This window comes from Ruditapes philippinarum, unplaced genomic scaffold (genome assembly GCF_026571515.1).
Source record: "Ruditapes philippinarum isolate M1 unplaced genomic scaffold, ASM2657151v2 ctg7961_1_1_1_1, whole genome shotgun sequence".
NCBI classification, from domain to species: domain Eukaryota; kingdom Metazoa; phylum Mollusca; class Bivalvia; order Venerida; family Veneridae; genus Ruditapes; species Ruditapes philippinarum.
In genome coordinates, this window is record NW_026863061.1 from 53206 (window position 1) to 74573 (window position 21368).

Consider the following 21368-nt stretch of genomic DNA (forward strand, 5'->3'; position numbering starts at 1 on the left):
TGATGATATCTCTTATAGTTTCAGAGTTATGTCCCGGGTAAAATTTAAAGTGTAAAAATGAACAAAGGGTAATAACTCAAAAATTAGAGCAGGCTTTGTTCAGGTTCTTTAAGCATTGCAGTTCTATCTAATGATATCTAGCTACCTACAAAGTTTCATGTTGATATCTCTAATAGTTTTAAGTTATGTCCCGGACAAAAGTCAAAAAGTAAAAATAAACAAAGGGCAATCACTTCAAAATAAGGCAAGGTAGAGTAATGATTCTTAAGCACTGCACTTCTACCCAATGAGACCTACATATCTATCTACAAAGTTTCATGTTGATATCTCTTATAATTTTAGAGTAATGTCCCGGACAAAGTTCAATGTGTCAAAATGAACAAAGAATAATAATTCAAAAAATAGGCAAGGCATAGTTACGGTTCTTAAGCACTGCACACCTTCTCAATGAGATCTTTCTACCTACAAAGTTTCATGTTGATACCACTTATAGTTTTAGAGTTATGTCCGAGACCAAGTTCAAAGTGTAAAATAAACAAAGGGGGATAATTCAAAAATTAAGCAAGGCAGAGTTACGGTTCTTGTGCATTGCACACCTACTCAATGAGATCTATCTACCTACAAAGTTTCATATTGATACCTGTTATACATTTAGAGTTATGTCCCAGACAAAGTTCAAAGTGTAAAAATAAACAAAGGGGGATAATTCAAAAATTACGCAAGGCAGAGTTACGGTTTTTTGTACACTGCACACCTACCAAATGAGATATATCTACCTACAAAGTTTCATGTTGATACCTCATATAGTTTTAGAGTTATGTCCCGGACAAAGTTCAAAGTGTAAAAATCAACAAAGGGGAATAATTCTGAAGTTATGCAAGACAGAGTTACGGTTCTTGTGCAATGCACAACTACTCAATGAGATCTATCTACCTACAAAGTTTCATGTTGATACCTCTTGTTGTTTTAAAGTTATGTCCCGGACAAGAAAAGCTGACGGACGGACGGACGGAAAGACGGATGTGCCACTAAAATGGACTAAAGGGCCATTTCTTATGTTATTTTCTTTTGTTTAATAGAAGGTCATGGCCCCTTATTCTATTGTTACGGAATGACCTCTATTGTTCTCTTTTGTTCTGTTTACACTCAGATGGCCCTTTAGTCCATTTAGTGGCTCGGACGGACGTTCCAATATTTTGGGTTTAGGGGCTATTTTCTTTGTTATTTTCTTTGTTTTCTTAAGGGCTTCTAGCCCATAAACCCCTTGATCACGGAATGAACCTGTTGTTCTCTTTTGTTCTCTTTACTGTTATATAGCCCCTTAACCCAAAATGTTTGCTCGGACGGACGGATGGACGTACGGACAGACAAGGCGGCGACTAAAGCATAAAAAACATTAACAGATCACGTACGAACCTCGTTACCGCCGTAAACAGTTACCCTCGAGCTAGATATTCCGGTCTGTACTGGGAACCAGTAAAAATACACAGAAATTATAAAGTTTTTGTTTTGGTCTAAGCTAAACGTGTAAATAAATAGTGATTAAATTTTGCAAACTGTTGTATATATTCCCATGTATTGCGTAAAAATTCTTCCTAAGTCACGTCAATTTATAGATATAAAAGTAAGCAGTTCCGTATGAATGTACTTATAGACGCCTTTCAAAATCTGAAGTCAATTTGAGGTCGCTCAGGTTAGCCCAGTACAGGTCGTTTTGTACCCTGTCTCTAGATTACCAATACTACAGCTATAAGACATGTGCAGTCCTCTGAACAGAACGGGCTGCACTGATACCCATTTATTTACTTATTTGAAGAAACTGGTACCTTGAATGAAACAGAGGTTGGCCAGAATCTCGGATCGTTTAACTATTTTTGTCAACAATATGGAAATGAAGCGGCTAGTGTTTTTTTTTTCAAAAATACAACAGTTACTAAATTATTTGCTGAAAGCTTAAATTCCTTACCGATAGTTTCTGCTCTCACAGATTACTTGTGATCAGTAACGATATGCACATTTTATTTTTAGTAATTTTTAAGGTGTTCATTATGTTTTTATTGTAGATACCTGAAATTCAAAATGTTCTTTTGGTACTTATTCAGATGTAGATGCATCGGTAGGTCTTTCAACTTTTTAATGATTGTCAGACATATATTTCAATCATAATTATACTGCAAAAGACTTAATTGTTCTTGGGATGTCAAATATATATTATTCTTTTAACAAATATTACACCCTCTGTGATTTTACGTCTTAAGCTAGATGGTTAAGCTATTTTGTAATAAGTATCAAGTCTGAAATTGTTATTAAAAATCGTCGAAGTGCTTCGATTGGTAATTTGTAATAAAAAGAGTTTCAGAAAATTGTTCCGATTATATAGACCAAATGACTTTTGGCAGAAAAAAAAGTTAGTAAAATTACATATTTACCTTGTCACAAAAAACAGTCACACACAATTTTTTTGTTTGCTTTTTAAAATAAACTGTCACACACAGTTTTTTTCACAGACAAGTTGCACTTAAGTAAGACGATTTAAAGCAACTTGAAATAGATTGTTATGTTATTGACTTTGAAAAAAAATACTGATTGAAAATTGATTTTTTTTTTTCAAGAATGTATGCAAAAACACGATTATAATAATGTGTCAGTTTAAAACATTTTTATGGAAGTAGGAAAAGGCTAAGACGGGGACGTCATTTTAAAAAGCGTTAATCTGTTCATTTTAAATTTAATATTTTTCATATTGGTGAAATTCAGTTTTTCAATGCACTCTTGCCGGAACACAGCTTCCCTTTAACCAAACAGTTACATTGTATCGTTATTGGAAAATGGCGTTGATTTTCATTTAGATACATTCAAAATGGGGGGTCACCCATAAACGACTAATTCTCTTTGTTTCAATAGACCAAGTTTCTGTGCATTATTTTACACTCACAGCATTGTCATAAAAGAAAATCTATGACCCTTGGTCATTTTTTAAAACATATCCTTCTCATCCGCCTCAGAAAAAGATGTTGCATCGTTTTATTATATATATATATTATATAATTATAAAGTCTCAGTCAAACAATAAAATAATAAGAAGAAAATGCAAAAGAAAGACAGCCTCCGTAAAGGTTTTAAGTCTACATATTTCCCATAAACAAGCCCGTCGTATGGATGGCAAAACAACCCTCAACAACAATGTAAAACATGCAGAAATTGTGGAGGAAAGTATCCCCATATGTCACATTGCCCTGCTTTCGGAGGAAATATCCCCATATGTCACATAAGAAGAAGACTTTTATATCGGTCTGTAGAAAACGACAAAGAAGGTGAAATTAATTGACATGAACAGCCGGAATTAAAGGTTGTTTCAGAGGTAAGCACGGGGAATTACAGTTCGAATGAGTGCGATGTGTTATTTGGATTAAAGTTTTCCGATTGAAAGAGTGATAAAGAAAAACATTAAAGTAAATGACGTAGATATTCATGTGTTCATAGATAGCGGGTCATCATTAAATATGTTTAGCCTTATCGACATCCAGAAAATGAAAGTTCGCCCAGAAATCAAAACAACGAAAACAAAATAATTTACATTTGGGTAGAAAACTCCACTTATAGGCAAATTTTCTGTTGTAGTTATAGCAATGCAACTATTTAAGGTTTGATTTAATGGTTGATTTTGAGTGAAAAAATGACACTTCGTTTGTTACACTTAATTGTGTACCAGTATGTGTGATTTTAGTATGATTACCCTGTGCATTATAAAATCTGGACTAAAGGCCTACAATTGTAATGTTTAGGTAATTCAAGCATCGGTAAACATAATAGATTTTTAAGGAATCACTCTTTTTGATTCTGGTATGATAACTTAGTCAACACTTGTTGTCATATGGTAACTTGGTCGAAACTTGTTGTCATAAATATAGAAGGTTTATCTGTGTCAGTTAACACTAGGGTAACCTCAAAATATGGAATGATAAGGTATTTCTTATAAATACTTGTGCAAAATCGTATGAGGTGCACTCTAGAATCATTATTCAGTATCAAAGAGTCAGGATAACGGATTTGAGAGTTTGCCTTTCGCCAAGAGACGTTAAATAACGGCTTGTAAACCATATAAGAGAAAGAGAAACACTGATAATTCAAAAGGATGACATAGATAAGAAACTTAGAAATAATATGTATATCAATAAACGACGCTTGAGCAGTGATAATTATTATTTGTGTTTTTCTTTTTATCATATGAGGGATTAAAATTGTAAATATGAGAGAGAGTCGTAACTACTATTAAGTCAGCTGAGTAGTTGTTGTAACATTGGGGCATCAAACGGCTTTAAGGTTTTAAACACGTTAAGGAAAGATTGTAAGGTGACCATCTGAAAAGACATTTATTTAAACTGTATATTATAAATTTTCTAAAATAGGACCAAAGAAACAAACTGGTGGAACTTCAATTTTTATGAAAGAACAAATTGGTGATACTGTTTTATGATAATGCTTAATTCAGTTTTACCCGGAAAACGAAGAATTGAAGAATAATAAAAGAACAGGAATTTAGAAGAAGCTATTGGAAGAAAGAGCAATAAGCCGTGCGTGCAACAGAGAGAAGTGTTGTGAATCAGTATCAACCGAGAATTAATTAATTATATAACTATTGTATCGAGAAAGGTAATCAGATATGGCAACTTGATAGCTCTGTCACCAAAAATTGGATCACAGTCAAGTATTGGAAAGAGAAATCAAATTGAATTTTACACAGAATGTATGATGTATCACTCCTCAGACAAACTCTTTTTGATGGGAAAAAATCAATTCATGGGATAACTGCATTAATCCATTTCAGCCATGGCTATAGCTTGCAATTGCAAGAACAAAGAGCGACGACTAGTTCGTCTGGTAAAAGTTTGCAAGGTGAGGCTGCAGAATGCGTATTGAAGCAAGTTGGATAACACACGTTCAACAGTTAAATCTATATTAATTGGTGCTAACTAAAAGATTTAAAGAAAAATGATCTACTGCTTTATATTTTGCTCAATTAGGAATCGAAAATACTTGCGTGAGATGGAAATGCTAGCTGAGTATATTGCAAGCTGAAACTAGAAATGTGTCCATAGGACACGGGTGCCCCCACCGCGCCACTGGTCTATCAAACATATGACTCTAGGGCAAATATTTTTTTGAAAACTAAAAATCTTTTACTAATTAAAGGGCAAGAACTTTACAAATACTGAATAAAGATACGAGCAAACCCCAAAGTGCATAAGTACACATGCTGACCAACATTCTTGTAAAATTTCAGGCCTACAAGTGAAATACTTTTTGAGCTATGCATGAACAAGTTGAAAATTGCAAATTTATACTATTGTTAGTCAAGGGCAATAACTCTAACAAAACTGAAAAAATCCACATGCAAAGTCCCAGGTTCATAGCTTCACAGAGATGTGAATCAATATTCCTGTAATTTAGTGATGTTGATCATTATTCCTGCAAAGTTGGATGATTCTAACATCATCATGAAACAGTTTTTACTAAGTCAAGGGTAATAACTCTACAAATACTGGATAAATCCACAAGCGAAACACCAGGTGCAAAACTCAATATGCTGAGCAACCTTCCCGTAAGGTTTAATGACTCTATGTCAAATCCTTTTTGAGTTACATGCGACAAAAGTTGAAAATTGCAAAAAATTTCTATGTCAAGGGCAATCACTCTAAAAATACTAAATAAATCCAGACAAAAATACCCAGGTGCACAACTACACATGTTGATCAATATTCCTGTAAAGTTTCATGACTCTATGTCAAATCCCTTTTTAGTTACATGCGACACAAGATGAAAAATGCAAAATTTTACTAAGTCAAGGGCAATAACTCTAAAAATACTAATACGTGCGACACAAAAGTGAACGGACGGACGGACGTTCTCACAGGACAGTAATGATGTGGCTACTCTATTGTTCTCTCTATTGTTCTTTTTAGCCACACAAAAGAAAATAGCCACATAAAAGCATTACGGAAATAATGACATCAAAAAGAAAGAACATTTACCTATTGTCCCTCTAGCCACATAATTACTGTCCTGTGAGTGCGGAAGGATGGACGGATGGATGGACGGGCGGACAAGGGTAAATCTAAATGCACGCCACTAAAGTTGGGCACAAAAAAGGTTGTTGATTCAGGGATACCCTACTGCTGACAATGTCACTTGTGAAAATATAAATTTGTGTAAATTTTTGAAAGGACTCTAAGATTCACAAACAGTTTTGTTCATCGGGATGGATTCAGGGTCCTAAGAAAATAGACCATGCTAGAGAATTGTTAGAAAACTACACAAGAATAAGGGATGACGTAAGAGGTCCTCGGAGCAGGAGTGTTGATAAAAAGGAAGAATATGTCACAGGCGCCTGTGTTAAAGATTGTATTAAGGATTTGAAATCATCCATAGGGAGACATAATGTCCGCTGGTGAATCAATTGAATTTAAAGACAAACAACAAGCAGAAATCTGGTTAGCGTCAGTCTAATAGACCAGACTGTAAAGTTTAAATTTCTACACGTTACCTACATGCTTTCGATGATAAGTGACAAACCTTCTTTTGCTATTTTTAGTCCTATTATGTCTAAAAATCTCCAAATATGAAATTTCAATACTACTAGGTATGCAATTTCTTTGTAAATCCAAAAACAACTAAGAAAAGAATAATAATACATTTTTAATACACAGACAAAAACAAAATTGTTTAGAAAGAAGTATATTTGATCCACTTTTTAAGGTTTTAGAAGTTTTCATAATATGCAAAAAAGTGTTTCATTTTTTTCTCAAATTTCTAGTTTTATCTTCTTAAACAAAATTTTATCCTCAGTCTTTCCACAATAAACACCTTTCAAACAGTAATGAAACATTATATCAACGAATATTGTTTTTGATAATTAAATAATTATCTTTACGAATACAAGTACAACAATCATCATATACGAAACGCTTGAATATGATTTGCAAGCCCCACTATTCCAGAAACTAAGAATTGAACGCTTGTGTCTACTAATGGGTTCGTCTGCAGGTTGAAATCTAGAGCAGTCATCAGGCGGATTCATTTCATAAAAAAGATGACACAGGTGTCTGTCGGTGTTTGGATCGCAGCACATGTAGAAATATTTAATGATATCGTAAGTGTCCGGCTCGAAAGTTGCAAAACCACCTCCTGTAAAATCCTTCTTCAAAGCTCCATAACTAAAAATAATAAAAAAAATCAAAAATAAATAAAATCTTGAAAAAAAAAAAAAAAAACTTTAATACTAGTAGATCTATCACACATTTTCAATGACCTCCTTGTATTTAATATCTTTTTTCACAGTTTGCTTACAAACTGAAAAACATTAATGCCTGCTGGCTTGTTATATAAAACGCTGAAAACTACGGTGTTCCGTTTGTGTTTTCTCTGAGAACAAAACGCGCTAAGTACGACAGTGACAGTAAGCCAGTACGATGGTAAAGCAAAGTAACAATACACTCATATTTAAATACATATTGAGATGTTTGTATAACACACTTGAACAACTACATGTACTTGGACAGAAATCTAAAATAACACATAGGTGATAGTATAAAAATTAAGCGAAATCATAATTAAGCATAATCAACATACATACACGAAAACATAAATATTGGTTCGAAGGGATTTATTACTAGTACCTGTTCGAACAAGCAATTTTCAAAAACAAATGCAATCAATACAAAAGTCCCCTACCGATTAGAACCCAAGCGACATGCGTAAATGCCATTGTGGAAGACAGGAATGGACTTAAATTTTTTAAGTTCTTAGTTTGTTTGTATCATAGTATTGTGTTATGATTTCCTGCCTAATAAGGAAATTATGTTTATACAGCAGATAGTCATCAGATCCAAATTTCTTAGGATAAATTTGTATAACTTATGTTTCAACTTTCTCTTTTGTAAGTAGATTTGTTAGAAAAATTTCAAGTTCTTTAAAAGTGAACGGACAGACAGTAGGACTGACAGACAGATGCAAAATCTTTACAAAACAATACCTGGTAGTAACTAGAATAAAACATTTGTAAAATCAAAATTATTTAACTAAGAAGAGATAACTCTTGAAATAAAGATGCAATATTTATGAACATTGTCATTTATTATGAAAGATGTCATAAGAGATGACAGAAAACAATTATCTGAAGACTAAGGTAGATACCATTTATAGTAACAAAGAAGACAAGGGAGACACATATAATAGCTTTCAAATAAAGTTCAAAACAAAAATTATCACAAGACTTATAAATCTAATCACAAATCAAATAGCCCCTGATAATGACTGTATATTTAAATGTATAGGAAAATTCATGAAGAAATAAGAAAGTTAAAGAATAAATAAGATAAAATAAGAGTTTATTTGAAGATAATTCTGGATTTATGGACGCTAGATTTTTAAACCTTGTTGTATTAATATGATGTAAAAATTTAAAGTAAATCTTTTAAGAAATGGGAAGAAAATAATATACAGAAATAAGATCAAGGGGCACATAATTCTTGACATAGTCATGCTGAATCTTTTCACATATGATTTGAGTTAAACTTGAAATTTGAAGTAGATACAAGGTTTGTAATTCTAAAAATATTGGTGCTGTGAACCTTGCAACATATAATGTGGGTGACGTAATACGAAACAATTATCAAAGATTGAAGTAAAAACATTAAAATAAAGAAGCTATACAATAAGGACATCATTTTTGCATGGACATTCTAAGGTCAATAGGTGGGGTTATTCTTATGGTTTTGAGTTATCACAAATATTGTTTATTTGTCATACTAAAATAATATTTGTTGCAATAGGAATGAAGTATTTTTTAACATAGAAAAAAGAAGTTCATTATCTCTGTCATCTAGAAATAATAATTATGTTTTATAAAATATATTTTCAGTACTTTTTTGCGTTATCAGAGGATTCAGTTTTTGTATTAGATTTGCGATAGCCGAAGACTTTTTGTTGTCATAGCAACCAAATATTTCATTATAAAAAATAAATAAAAAGACGCGCATAATCTCCAGACCACCATCTACAAGTTTCATAGAAAATATTTCATTCCTTTTTGCGCTATCATGGGATCCAGATTTCATTGACGGACGGGACAGACAGACATACCAACGGACAGACGGAGGTTAACCTTTAAGTCCCATCCATTTAAACCGGTATGGGACTTACAGCTGAAAATTAAAAAAATATAGTTCTTAAACTAATTTGTCAAAGCTTTCTGTTAAAGCATGCCAAAAATTGTCATTCTTAACTGTTGAACAGTCTACAAAGCAGCCTTATTATTAAGATGATACTGTACTTAAACAATACACACTATCGGTAAACACAGTATAAATTGTAAATACATAGTGTCGTTTAAGAACTGACGGTTTCTTTAAAAAAAGACAAAATTGAACTGACGAGTTATAGCACACGCAGCTTTCTAAACATGGTTTTGTGCAATCTTTTATTTAAATCAAACATATTCAGTCAGAATCTCTTATACTTAAATAAATTTTAATTTTAACCATATGCCTGAATCGAAGACCCTGAAAAAGGCAAGCTCGAGTGTCAAATGACGTCAAAAATAAGACAGCATAAGTGTTTATAATGTCCAACACAAAATTAGTCACTATCTCTACAGCTTTTCCGTGGCATTTGCGTCTCCAGGATATTTTGCATTTCCGAGCTATTTTGCGTTTCCTTATTATTTATTTTCCACTTTAGATACCATCTTTTTTAGCTAAAACATTAAAAATAAAACAATGTTTTCATTTTTTCATTTTTTTTTTCAATTTCTTTAAAATAACTATTCGTGTACAAATTACAATTAATGTTTAAATCCGATTTCCGTGTACAAGTATTTCTAAAACAAATCATATATACCTGTAACAGCATGTCTGCTTCACTCCGTCATTGTTAAAGAACCACGCCTCATAACATGTTGGTTTAGGACTCGAATTCTCGTACATTGGTTCCACAATACGGTAACTGTAGTCGAGGTCCATCTGTTGCTGGGTACATGGACATGCGTACGATAACAATCGCTGTTTCGATATCCATATACGTATTGTTTCATTTTTACTAAATTTCAGACACTCAGATTCGTTTTTTAAAACGGCAATTGTATTCTGATTATCATCTGTAACGTCGAATATCCACCTTCCATTAGGACCTGAAAAAATATATACATTTTGTTGTAGTTATATTAAGGAAATAACTGTGATTACTTTATATGTTAAATATGTAAGCGCCCGGTTCCATTTTTTGAATTTAATATTAAAAGCTTGGGAAAGCATATAATTTAATATTAATAACTGGCATGACAGCAATGGGTTTTAAGAACAAAATATCTACACAATTGGACCGGCATCTATCCAATAAATGACAGTCCAACACTATAAGAAAAACATCAACAATTAATCTTATCTGTATCAGTCTCATATATGAAATTGCAGCCAACACAATATAAGAATCAAACATTTTAACAGTCGAAACATTGACAGTCCAACAATATAATATAAAACAAAATAGTCAAAGATGAATCGGTATTTAGGTAATATAAGTACAAAATATTAAATAGTAGAATCGGCACCAGTCAAACATTTTTGTGAAATATTAATGAAACTATCTAAAGATTTGATCGGTATCTGGCCCATATTGGACTGTATATAACTTTAAATCTCCAATTTAAAAGTGTTAACGGAGCTTCAGGTGATTCCTAAATAGAGAAAAACAGACCGTATTAAAATGCCTAAAGCGGCAAAACTGTTGAAGGTTCTGTTTGATTGAGCCTGTTCATGGAAGGTAATGGTAACTGAAAAACACCGTCCTTGCCCCCAGCACCGACCAAAGCAACGTTCGACATTTAAACATGAAAACATGGGGAAATATGGTTTTAAAACAATTCATAAATGTTTCCATACTGTAATTATTATGGAACCTTTAATTTGTCAATTTCATACTGGCAAGTATAATTCCCAAGTAAAAGAATGCATACGCCCTAAACGAGAAAACAGCGTGGTGTTTAAAGGCGATTAGAGGCCACGAAGCAAACATGTCACAGACAAGGCGTCAAACAAGAAACTCAAAAGCCAGGCGCCATATATCTTAGTATTCAAGTAGGTATATATTGGAACCACTTATCAAGACAAAGGACTACATGTAAAACACGACATACATGCACACACTACAATAATGTCATGTTAAACGATCTTCAAGGATGGAAAATAACAAATGATTTAAGCCGAAATTTAGGACACATTTTCTTTTGCAAATAGTCGAAATTATAAATCTTCGATAATGGTTTTTCTTCGTATGTTGAGAGCGAATCATTAAACTAAAGTAAATTTAAGTCACTATTCGAGCTATTGAAAATTATAGTGTGAATGGAAATGAACATAAGTATGCATTTTTGCAATTTGGAACATCATTGTAGGAAAGAAACAATGAACGTTCAAAAAACAGATGAAGATGCTTCAAAAGTGTGCATTCTTATCAGATTAACATTAATACTAAGTGAGAGTATCTAAAATCTTACAAAATTGATTACAAAATGAACTAAGGATATATATTATTATAGAAATACAATCAGTTAACTTTACCCGTCTTGACGTTGGTATCGTTGTTCAACAGACTTGCATTTTTGCTTGTTGCCAAGATGTAAACATCGTTGTCTTTGCAACTATAACCGGCAGAACTTGGTATATTCTTGTCGAGTTTAAGTGACCACTGCTCATGGTCGTAGTTAAACATTAGGTATGAATATATACCATCCGAAATAAGAATCAATTGCATTGTCACATTCTGAAAGTACAAGGAACTCGACGTTAAATAGGTTTGTGATTGTGAAATAACACATTTTCGATGTGGTAAAACGTCTACCATTAGATAAATAAAACATTTTAAATAAATTGTATACACTTAGAACAGTCTCAAACAGTTTGTCTGTTATGTTTTCTATTTAAGAGTCAAAGAGAAAACTAGTGATTTGTATGTCGTAAGATAGGTCATGAACTCAATTTTGTATCAAGTTTCACTCCGTAAAAATAGGTTTTATAATGTTTTCTTGAAAGAAAGCAGAAATAGCGACGACCAGAATTTCTGCTAGATTTTTCTCACTGGTGAATTGTCTCCCTATTTCTCCATTTCTTCCCAAGTATTGACTTCTTAAAGATTTGTAGTTATTTGTCAAGAAGAATGTTCTTTATATATGACTCAAAGCGACATGTATATTTAGCTAACTGGCAGCCTGGGTAGTTTTTCTTCAATACTTAATGACACATGACATTGCACTCGAAACTGAAAAGCATGAGGTTACCGATTTCTTTAAACGAAAAAGAATTTTGAAACGCGGAATTTACAGATTTATTGATGACCTTTTATTGCAAAAGTAGACTTATGCACCTTCCTTTTTCTTGCAATACCATCTGCTGAAGCCATCTGACTTAAAAAGTACCCCGACCGGGTTACACGATGTTAAAATGCATTATCATGTCGTGTCCTGCAGGCGTTAATTAAAATAAAGAGATGCGTTATCCATCTATTTTCTATGCATTTTAAATGATAAATTTTCAACTTACTTGAGATTTTATGAGTCTTGTTGGTATAATATATGATGATTTTGTAACGTTCAACCACGTGACTTCAATAGCAACACGCGGGTGAAAATCTGTAAGGTTCATGGACGTTGAAAATTTGTTTCCTAACATTTCCAGGTCTTTGTGTCGACTATCATTCATATCACCTCTGTAGTATTCCATGAGATGGACAAAAACACCTCCAGTGAGATTAGTAGAGTCTAGATTTGTCCAGAATGGAGCTATCACAGTTCGACCTTCGCTAAATGTCTTCCAGTTAGTAGGGGTTTCTGGTCCATAGTTCTGATACAAGGGTTGAAAGCCAAGTGTGATAAAACCATTCATATTCGGCTGTGAATAAGAAACGAACAAAATCTACATATATTTATATCGATGTAAGATTTTTCTATGCTGACGTTTTAACTTCACTTGAAAACACCCATAAGAGCACTGTTTTATTTATCGTATCACTACTTTGAAAATTTACATTTATATAAAATTATGAAAGAGTATTGAACAAGCTTTATCTAATGAAATATCTTATATAAAATTAAGTTTATTTACAGTTAAACTTTATATTGTTTTAATGATCTTATGGTCGATCTCTAAACAGTTGTAACATAGAATGTCTTTTTTATTTAACACACTTGTATACAAAACATGTACGTAAACTAAATGATGTATACAAACACAATATAAGTAGGGTTTTAACGTTAAACGATGAGTGCGTGCATGAGGCACCGGCTCTAAAAGGTAAAGTCTCAACAAATATTTCAATATTGGCAAAATGGAAGAAGTCTTTTTCAACATTCAAAACATAATTTTTGCATTATGATATATACTTTAAACGCTTTAAAAGCTGTGTAAATATATGGAGAAGAAACAACGTATTTTTATCGATCAAACAAATTGTCTAAACTGTTTAATAATATCCCACAGTTATGACTTACTCTAAAAGATTTATACTCCTTTCCAAAATACGGAAACCTGTTGTGTATCGGAAAAGAGTTGATCAGCTCATTATCTCCCCTGAACGGTGCTACAGGTGTCTTTAATTCAATGATAACGTTTTCTAGGAACATAAAATGAAAGTGTTAGAAGTTCAATCTTTTCATTTAATTTTGATAAACGGTTGTTGTCCTTGTCATGAAAATGTGAAACAGCTCTCAAGATATATAGAGGGTACCTTTTTCTATAAATACATGATTTATTTTTATCGAGTGTTATGAAAAATGATATTTTTATGAGTGGCGTAAGCCACGAATGAATGATGATAGTTTTCATATGACAAGATAAAATAATTATTGTATTTAAAGAAAACATCTGTTCATTAAATGCGTTTATATCTTTTTAGAAATTGCAAGTTAAAATACTTATTTTTTTAGCAGTGCTTGAATTTAGAAGAAAGAAGTCAGGCAAGAGCAGTTAGTTAAAGTACGGACAATATGTTTCACTGCAGTGAATAATATTTTTTTACAGTGAAAGTACGGAAAATGAGAATACGCACTTTATTTCATCATTTTTTCTCATTATTTCATTTATAGGTGTATAAAAAACATGTTTATTGGCTGACATGCGATATATTTTATAAGAATAAATCAAATCAGGAAACTGCGAGATATTTTTTTGAAGAACGAAAAATATTGACTTATAATTAAAGACGGTAGGAAATTGTCAAGGAAAGTAATGGTAAATTTTTATAATACCATAGCAATGAAATGCTGGATCTCCTTTCGGAAATTTTTCATTGCACGTGCAATTATAACCTCCGTCAAAATTAGTACAATAAGCTTCTTTCCCGCAAGTAGATGTATCGTTACACTCGTTAATATCTGTAAAATAAATCATTAGATTTATCGATCTAAAACATGTTATGCAAATCAGAATATTTTTATCTATTCATAGAGGAAAGTGGCAACTATTTTGAAGCTTACGACAATAACTACTTAACCACGACGCACTAACGAGTTCGAAACAAGTAAGTTGAAAGTATAATGCACAAAAGCATGCTGTCTGAATTATTGAACAATTAATACATTGTTGAATTCGTCTTTGATACGAAATATATCAATTCATTGTTAAGGAAATTATTTACAACTTAAAATTATAGAACTTCTTTGATACAATGTTTCTATGAAAAATTCAAAATGAATATAGAATCTTAAGCAGATTGGATAGCCCTTTAACTGTGAATAATGAATTATTTTTAAAATGCTCAAATATTTCCATGCATGAAGCATAATTTCTGCAAGTGACATTTTGCCCATTCTTTCACTGTCAAACTGAGATAAGTAAATCATATATTTCAACCCCTTGACTATTCTAATGGTGATTGCACAATAATTGATATTTATAAATGTTTCGGATTAAATATAAAACTGCCTAAAATGTAGATGGCTGCCAATCTCTGTTTTTTAAATTAAACATTACCGATATCTCCCGAAGCACATTTATAGATTTATATTAAGGTCACGTTTCTTTTATTTCTCACGTGATGTTACTTATCGAAATGAAGACAATTATGTTATTTTAATTTCACTTTGACACCTTGGATGGGCATAATGTCACTTTATTGTCTATTGTCACTTTATTGTCATACAACTTCAGGTTTAGATACCATTTTCACAGCGAGTGCCAGTCCATCCTCGATGACAAACACAGACGTACCCTCCATGGTAATTAACACACTGTGATCCTTTCTTATTACATTGACTTTTATTCCAATCTGCACACTCATCTATGTCTTTATATTGATAAAAACAGTAAATAGATATAAACAAACATTATTGTATATTTACTGAATAAAGTGTCATCTAAAATTACACTTACACAGCTTTTAAAGTTTATTGACGTACTTCCCTGCTCATCTAATATTGTTTTCTATCAATAAACTAATTTTGCATCGCTCAAACAAATACATTTCTTTCCGCAGAACAAGATAACTCTTTTACTCTTTTAAAAAATTCAGATATATCAAGTAACACAAACAGTATGATTATAATAAATGACATAAAGGAAGTGATATACAGTCAGTGATATGAATAGATTGAGATATAGTTAATGATATACTCGTACAGTCCGTGATAAACAGTAAGTTTTTGCAGTGAATGACGTAAAGTGAGTGTAAAACAACGAATATTGTGAAGTGAGTGATTTGCATTGAGCTATATAAAGTGAGTGATATTTAGTGAGTGGCATTCAATGTTTGCCACACAGTGCATGATATACGGCGAGTGATGTACAGTGAGTGATCTACAATGAGTGATATATCGTGAGTGATATACAGTGAGTGACATGCAATGTTTGCCATACAATAATTAATATACGTTGAGCGATATACAATGAGCGATAAGCAGTGAGTGATAAACAACCTGCGGTACAGTGAATAGTTATAAGTGAGTAAAATACAATGTTTGTTATGTTTGTTTGTTTGTTTCATTTTACGCCTTTTTCCAACAGCATTTCAGTCATATAGGCGGGTAGTTTCCTAACAATCGTTCCTGGAGAGTTACACCAGTACTAGACTACCTTCCTCTGCGCTAAACTACCAAAGCATCTCCCGGGGATCGAACCCACGCCAGAGAGGTAACTGGATTAGAAGTCATCGACTCTAACCCCTCGACCACGGAGGCGGTAAAAATACAATGAGTGGTATACAATAAGTAATACTGATATTCAATATTATGTATAGTGAAAGTCTAGTGTGAAATCGAATGATGAGACACGATGTAATTTTTTTAACAGGATGAAAATTATAGAAAATAAACAAACAACATTACTAATAAACATATATCTGGAAAAAACGAAACTTCCATTTATTTTTCTGACAAAATGTTGAAAGTGCTAGTTCTAATATTTTCTATTCAAAATCACTCAAAACCTATGTTGCCAATGACGGGCACAAAAAAGGAAGTTGAGTTATCCCTTGAGCTTCAAAACAGTACTGAAAATGTTTCTTAAATAAAAGATGTGTTTGCTCAAACGTTCTGGTCGAACCCCCGAGTCACTTTTTTTTAAATCGTTCATTTAAATTATTATTGGTCTTAAAATGAAAAGACAAACATTCATTTAAGTGATCGGATAAACGTCATACCTTGACAATCTCGACCGGTTTTCCCATTTTTGGAATTATCGGTGTACCCGCCGGGACACTTGCATTCGAATGACCCATCAATGTTGCTACAGATAGCTTGCAAGTCACAGTCGTATGTGTAACGAGCACATTCATTTATGTCTTTTATAAAGTGAAAAATTACATGTATTATTTAAAGGATAGTAAGTGTTTATAAACAATATATATAACAATAAGGTTTGTGAGTAACAGTAAAATATTAACCCGAGGAAAATACTTTTGTTCCCGAGACATGTGCGATTCTTATCATTTTTATTCACATAACATTTTATCATCTTGCAAATATTTCCTAGAAAGTCCTTAAACCTGACCAAATTCTTATCAACAAAAATAATTTATAATTCGAAAAAAAATTATAGTGACTGTGTGGTATGGTAGTTTTGTGTTTCCATGCTGATCGACTGTTCACTATATGCCCTTATCAAAATATTAATTTTCAAAATTGAAGAGCTAGCTTCCAAAAGTATGTTACTATTGAAATTAATGTCATTGTTAACCATTTTAATTAAAAAGATACATTTATACATCGATATATATTATGTACCTTTGCAAACAGGAGCAGGTATGCTCCAATTTCCAACTGTGTTACATGTGGCAAAAACGGCGTCGGTTGTTTCGTATCCCGGGTTACAGCTATATGTAACGTTATCGTTATATTCAGTGCCCGTTTTGATAATCGTTCCATGGATTGTTTCATTCGGGTTCCCACAGTCTGAGGCGATAGTCAAAGAAAGTATATTATAAATATAAACATACATGTATTTAAAGAAGATCTCCGTTCATTTATATAGTCGTCGTTGCTGTTTATAACAAAATAGTATCACAATTAATTGAAAAAAGGGATATAACAAAGTAACAAAATGATTTCATACAACTTAATCGCCGATCTATTATTTTCACAAAGATACTTAATTAGAGGAAACACTTTTTTTTATACCATGTTTGGTATAATGCCTGTATATTGCAATTGTTTCCGCACGATATATTTATTTTGAAAGGTTCTTATTTAACAGAGCAGTCAGTGATTGAAAGTTTCCTATTTTGTGTCAAATCGAATGTGTCAGCACAATAATTACATGATGTTAAAGGTACATTTTGCCTCGGAAATAAATTATCTTTTACATCTTTAGAATGGGGAAACATACATTAATTTTTAGATGTTTAGAAAATGGTTTTTGAGATCTGTTAGATGTTTGATAGCGATAAATGAACATCATCTTGTCATTTAAGTAGTAAAATGTAAACAAAGTACTACTTTGACTCCCATACACAATTCTTATTCACTACACTGTTCTTATTGTCAAATATCAACGGATGAAAAAGATGGTTCCGGTATCTAGCGAAAGCATAACCGTTTGGGATATTTTTAAGTCTTTCAAATTTATTTTTAAAATTTAATTCTTATCAGAAATAATAATTAAAGCATTTCTGATGCACAATTGGCTTTACTTTACACATGTATATTGCAGCAGCAGCTCTTTTGCTCATACTGCACTTTGTAAGATTTGATTATTGTGATCGATGTCTCACCTTTAATTATACATTCCGGAGGTCCTACACTCCATATTGCATTGTCTTGACAGACAGCAGAATCGTTTCCTTTTAAATCGTATCCAGGGTTACAACTGTAGTTCAGCTTGTCATTATACTTTGTTCCATTATTCACCTTAACAGTTCTTCCATTTGCAGTTTTGTTGGGTTCCTTGCAGTCTAAAAACAGATTATCAAATAGTTACCCTAAATCAAGCATATGAGGGTGCTCAACAAAATTTTATCACGTGATTGTAGCGGACTAATCGGTTGGCATGACTTGTGTCCGGAGAACATTTTTTTCTTTCACCGTCCGTTTTGTTTCCATAATGTGGAAAAATAAATATAAAGTGCCATAATTATTCGAAGAAAGCCGACGTTATACAAGTATTCATTTGCATTTACCTTTAATGATACATTTAGGGACTACGTGACTCCATGTACTGTTAGCCAGACAAACAGATGTATTTGTACCATTCATTTCGAAACCGATATCGCATTCGAATGTCATCAATGACTGATATGTTGTTCCATTCGATACATGAACAGAACCATTTACTGGTTGTGTTCGTGGTCCACAATCTGAAAAAATCGGAGTTACTCATATAAATATATAATTATAACTAAATGGAGGCAATTTCAGAAATGTAAACATGATCATTAAGGAGCATTTAGTTACAAGGCTGTTAATTTAGACTTATGTCAAGTAAAATAAGAAACAACAGGGATACATACCATTGATAGTGCAATTGAGACTGTGAAAACTCCAGTTTCCAGATGGTTTACAGCTTGTTATATTATCACCAATTAACGTATAGCCAGTATCACAGGAGTATATGGCTACAGACTGATATTTTGTCCCATTGTCTGTGTTAACCTTGCCATTTGTTGGATTTTGAAGGGCACCACAGTCTATAAAAGCAAATATGACACTTTGTTGACTCAATTGACACAATGTATGCCCCTTAAAAGCAATAATAAAAATAAAATCACAGTTCGCAAGCAAAGAAATAAAATAAAATGAAATATCTTCACACCATACGGTACGTGGTATTTGAACACGCGACAACCTGCTTATAACCAATAAAAAAAAGCTAAATCTTTATACCGCTTAGCACAAAGAACTATTTCCATCGGCAAATCAGATTAAATTCATTTCTATATCGTAGGACAATAGCATATAGTTGATCTAATCAATCACCGTAATTTTCGGCTCTCGTGATTTATTTACTGTGCCTATGAACCCAAATTAAACGTAAAATTTTCTACAACAACGCTCTACAAATGAATAAATATTTCTTATAAATATACGCTTTTAAAAACTACATGTGTATGTTATTTATTTTACTGATAGTATTTACTGAATATTTACGAGTAAGAACAAGAAACAAAGAAAACTGAGGCAAATAATGATAATATTTGATCACATGTTGTTTCTTTAATTCAATATAATAGCATTGTAAAGAAAAAATTAGAAATCGGAAGACTTATTTGCTAATACTTAATTGGAAATGCATAATCTTTTTCTAAATAAGTAACATGTTCAAATTACGTACCTTTTATATTACATGTTGGAATTGTTCCATTCCATGTTCCATTGGCCTGACAAATTCTTGTATCTGATCCATGTAGATCAAATCCTTTGTCGCACACGTATCTTGCAATTGACAAGTAAGTTGTTCCATTGATAGCCATAGCTTTGCCGTTTATTGGCATTTTAGGAGAATGGCAGTCTAAATACAATATGACAAACAACTTTATAAAGAGATTAAAATCTGAAAAGGGGAGGAGATATCAAAAGCCTATGAACTTTTCAGACTCGGTTTTAATGAGAATATTCATGAGAGATAAATAAATAAATGTAAACGTAAATGTAAAAGTTTAGTTGCACGTTTGGAATATATGCTTATTTTAATTTCAGGGAATAAGATTCAGTATTTTATCTCTTACGCCCCCTAGCAACAGTATTCAATCTTCAACACTAACGGGCAGAAGAACCAGAACAATATAACAACACTGAAGTGAAAGGCAGAGCAACATTTTATACCTGCCAATACGGTACTTGACATCTATTTTTGTGAAAAAGGGAAATGTCTCGTAAGCCATGAAAATAACAATAAGCATTTCTTTGTAACATATAATAATCTTATATTCAAATTTTAAGTAAGTTGTTTGGGAGTATATAGCAATGTATCTCAGTATTGACATCTAGCAGCTTGTTTGATGGCTTCAATTTTATTTAGCAGAAAATTGTTAACACTGACCATTGTGTAAGTGTTGTTTTTGTTATTAATCCTTGTTAACAACAATTTATTTATTCATTACCGTTATTTTAGTAAAAAGTTGGAAAGTAATGAGCTTTATTTGAATAAAAATATGATATAAAGGACAATTTCAATGTTAAGTCGGCATTTGAATACATGAAGTGGGTAAATGTTTTATGGACGGACGATGACGAAACACTATTGATTGAACAGTCACATAATTTTGATGAATTTGAAAATGTTAAGAAAACAATATCTTTCAGATAAAGGTGTTTACCTCTCAACTTATATTTGTGGGTTTGAAACTTTAAAAATTCACGAATTCCTTCTCTATTGTTAGTTTTCAAAAGAAAGATTCGAAAGTGATTTACATTGTTTTCAAGTATTATTCAAAAAGTCATTTTGTTAAACCTAAAATAAATTAAAACCTTTGGTAATACATGTAAATATTGTTTATAATACTTTGCGATAAAGCTTTTACCATTTATTACACAAGAAGTATTGTATATTGTCCATGTGCCATTTTCAGTGCATTTGGTACTGTCGTCACCTTCCAATGTAAAACCTAAGTCACACGTAAATGTGGATACAGACTCATATGTTGTTCCGTTAGAAGTACTTATATTCCCATTTGCAAGATCCGGAGGCCTCATGCAGTCTTGAAATTTTTAGAGAACAATATTACAGACCATCATAATATTAACTACATGTATAACTTTACTATTTTTTATTGTTGAGGAACTCTTATGAAAATGAATTGCATATATTACAAAAGAACATACAATAAAACTTATTTGTTTAAACTTTAACTTGTAGTTAATATAATACAATGATACAGTCATATCTGTTGTT

At 32.2% G+C, this 21368-nt stretch overlaps 1 protein-coding gene across 1 annotated transcript; it reads right to left on the minus strand.

Annotated features, from left to right (window-relative positions):
• Positions 1-6681: 6681 nt before the first annotated feature.
• On the minus strand, positions 6682-21187 carry LOC132721034 (sushi, von Willebrand factor type A, EGF and pentraxin domain-containing protein 1-like). Its single transcript, XM_060705283.1, has 14 exons — positions 20998-21187; positions 19809-19985; positions 18988-19164; positions 18658-18834; positions 18253-18432; positions 17267-17434; positions 16684-16824; positions 15208-15333; positions 14297-14422; positions 13541-13662; positions 12594-12941; positions 11616-11817; positions 9898-10186; positions 6682-7214 (listed from the first exon to the last, which is right to left on the minus strand). The coding sequence occupies exons 1-14, from the start codon at positions 21167-21169 to the stop codon at positions 6914-6916; spliced, it is 2706 nt and encodes a 901-aa protein (XP_060561266.1). The 5' UTR covers positions 21170-21187; the 3' UTR covers positions 6682-6913.
• Between the last annotated feature and the right edge of the window lie 181 nt (positions 21188-21368).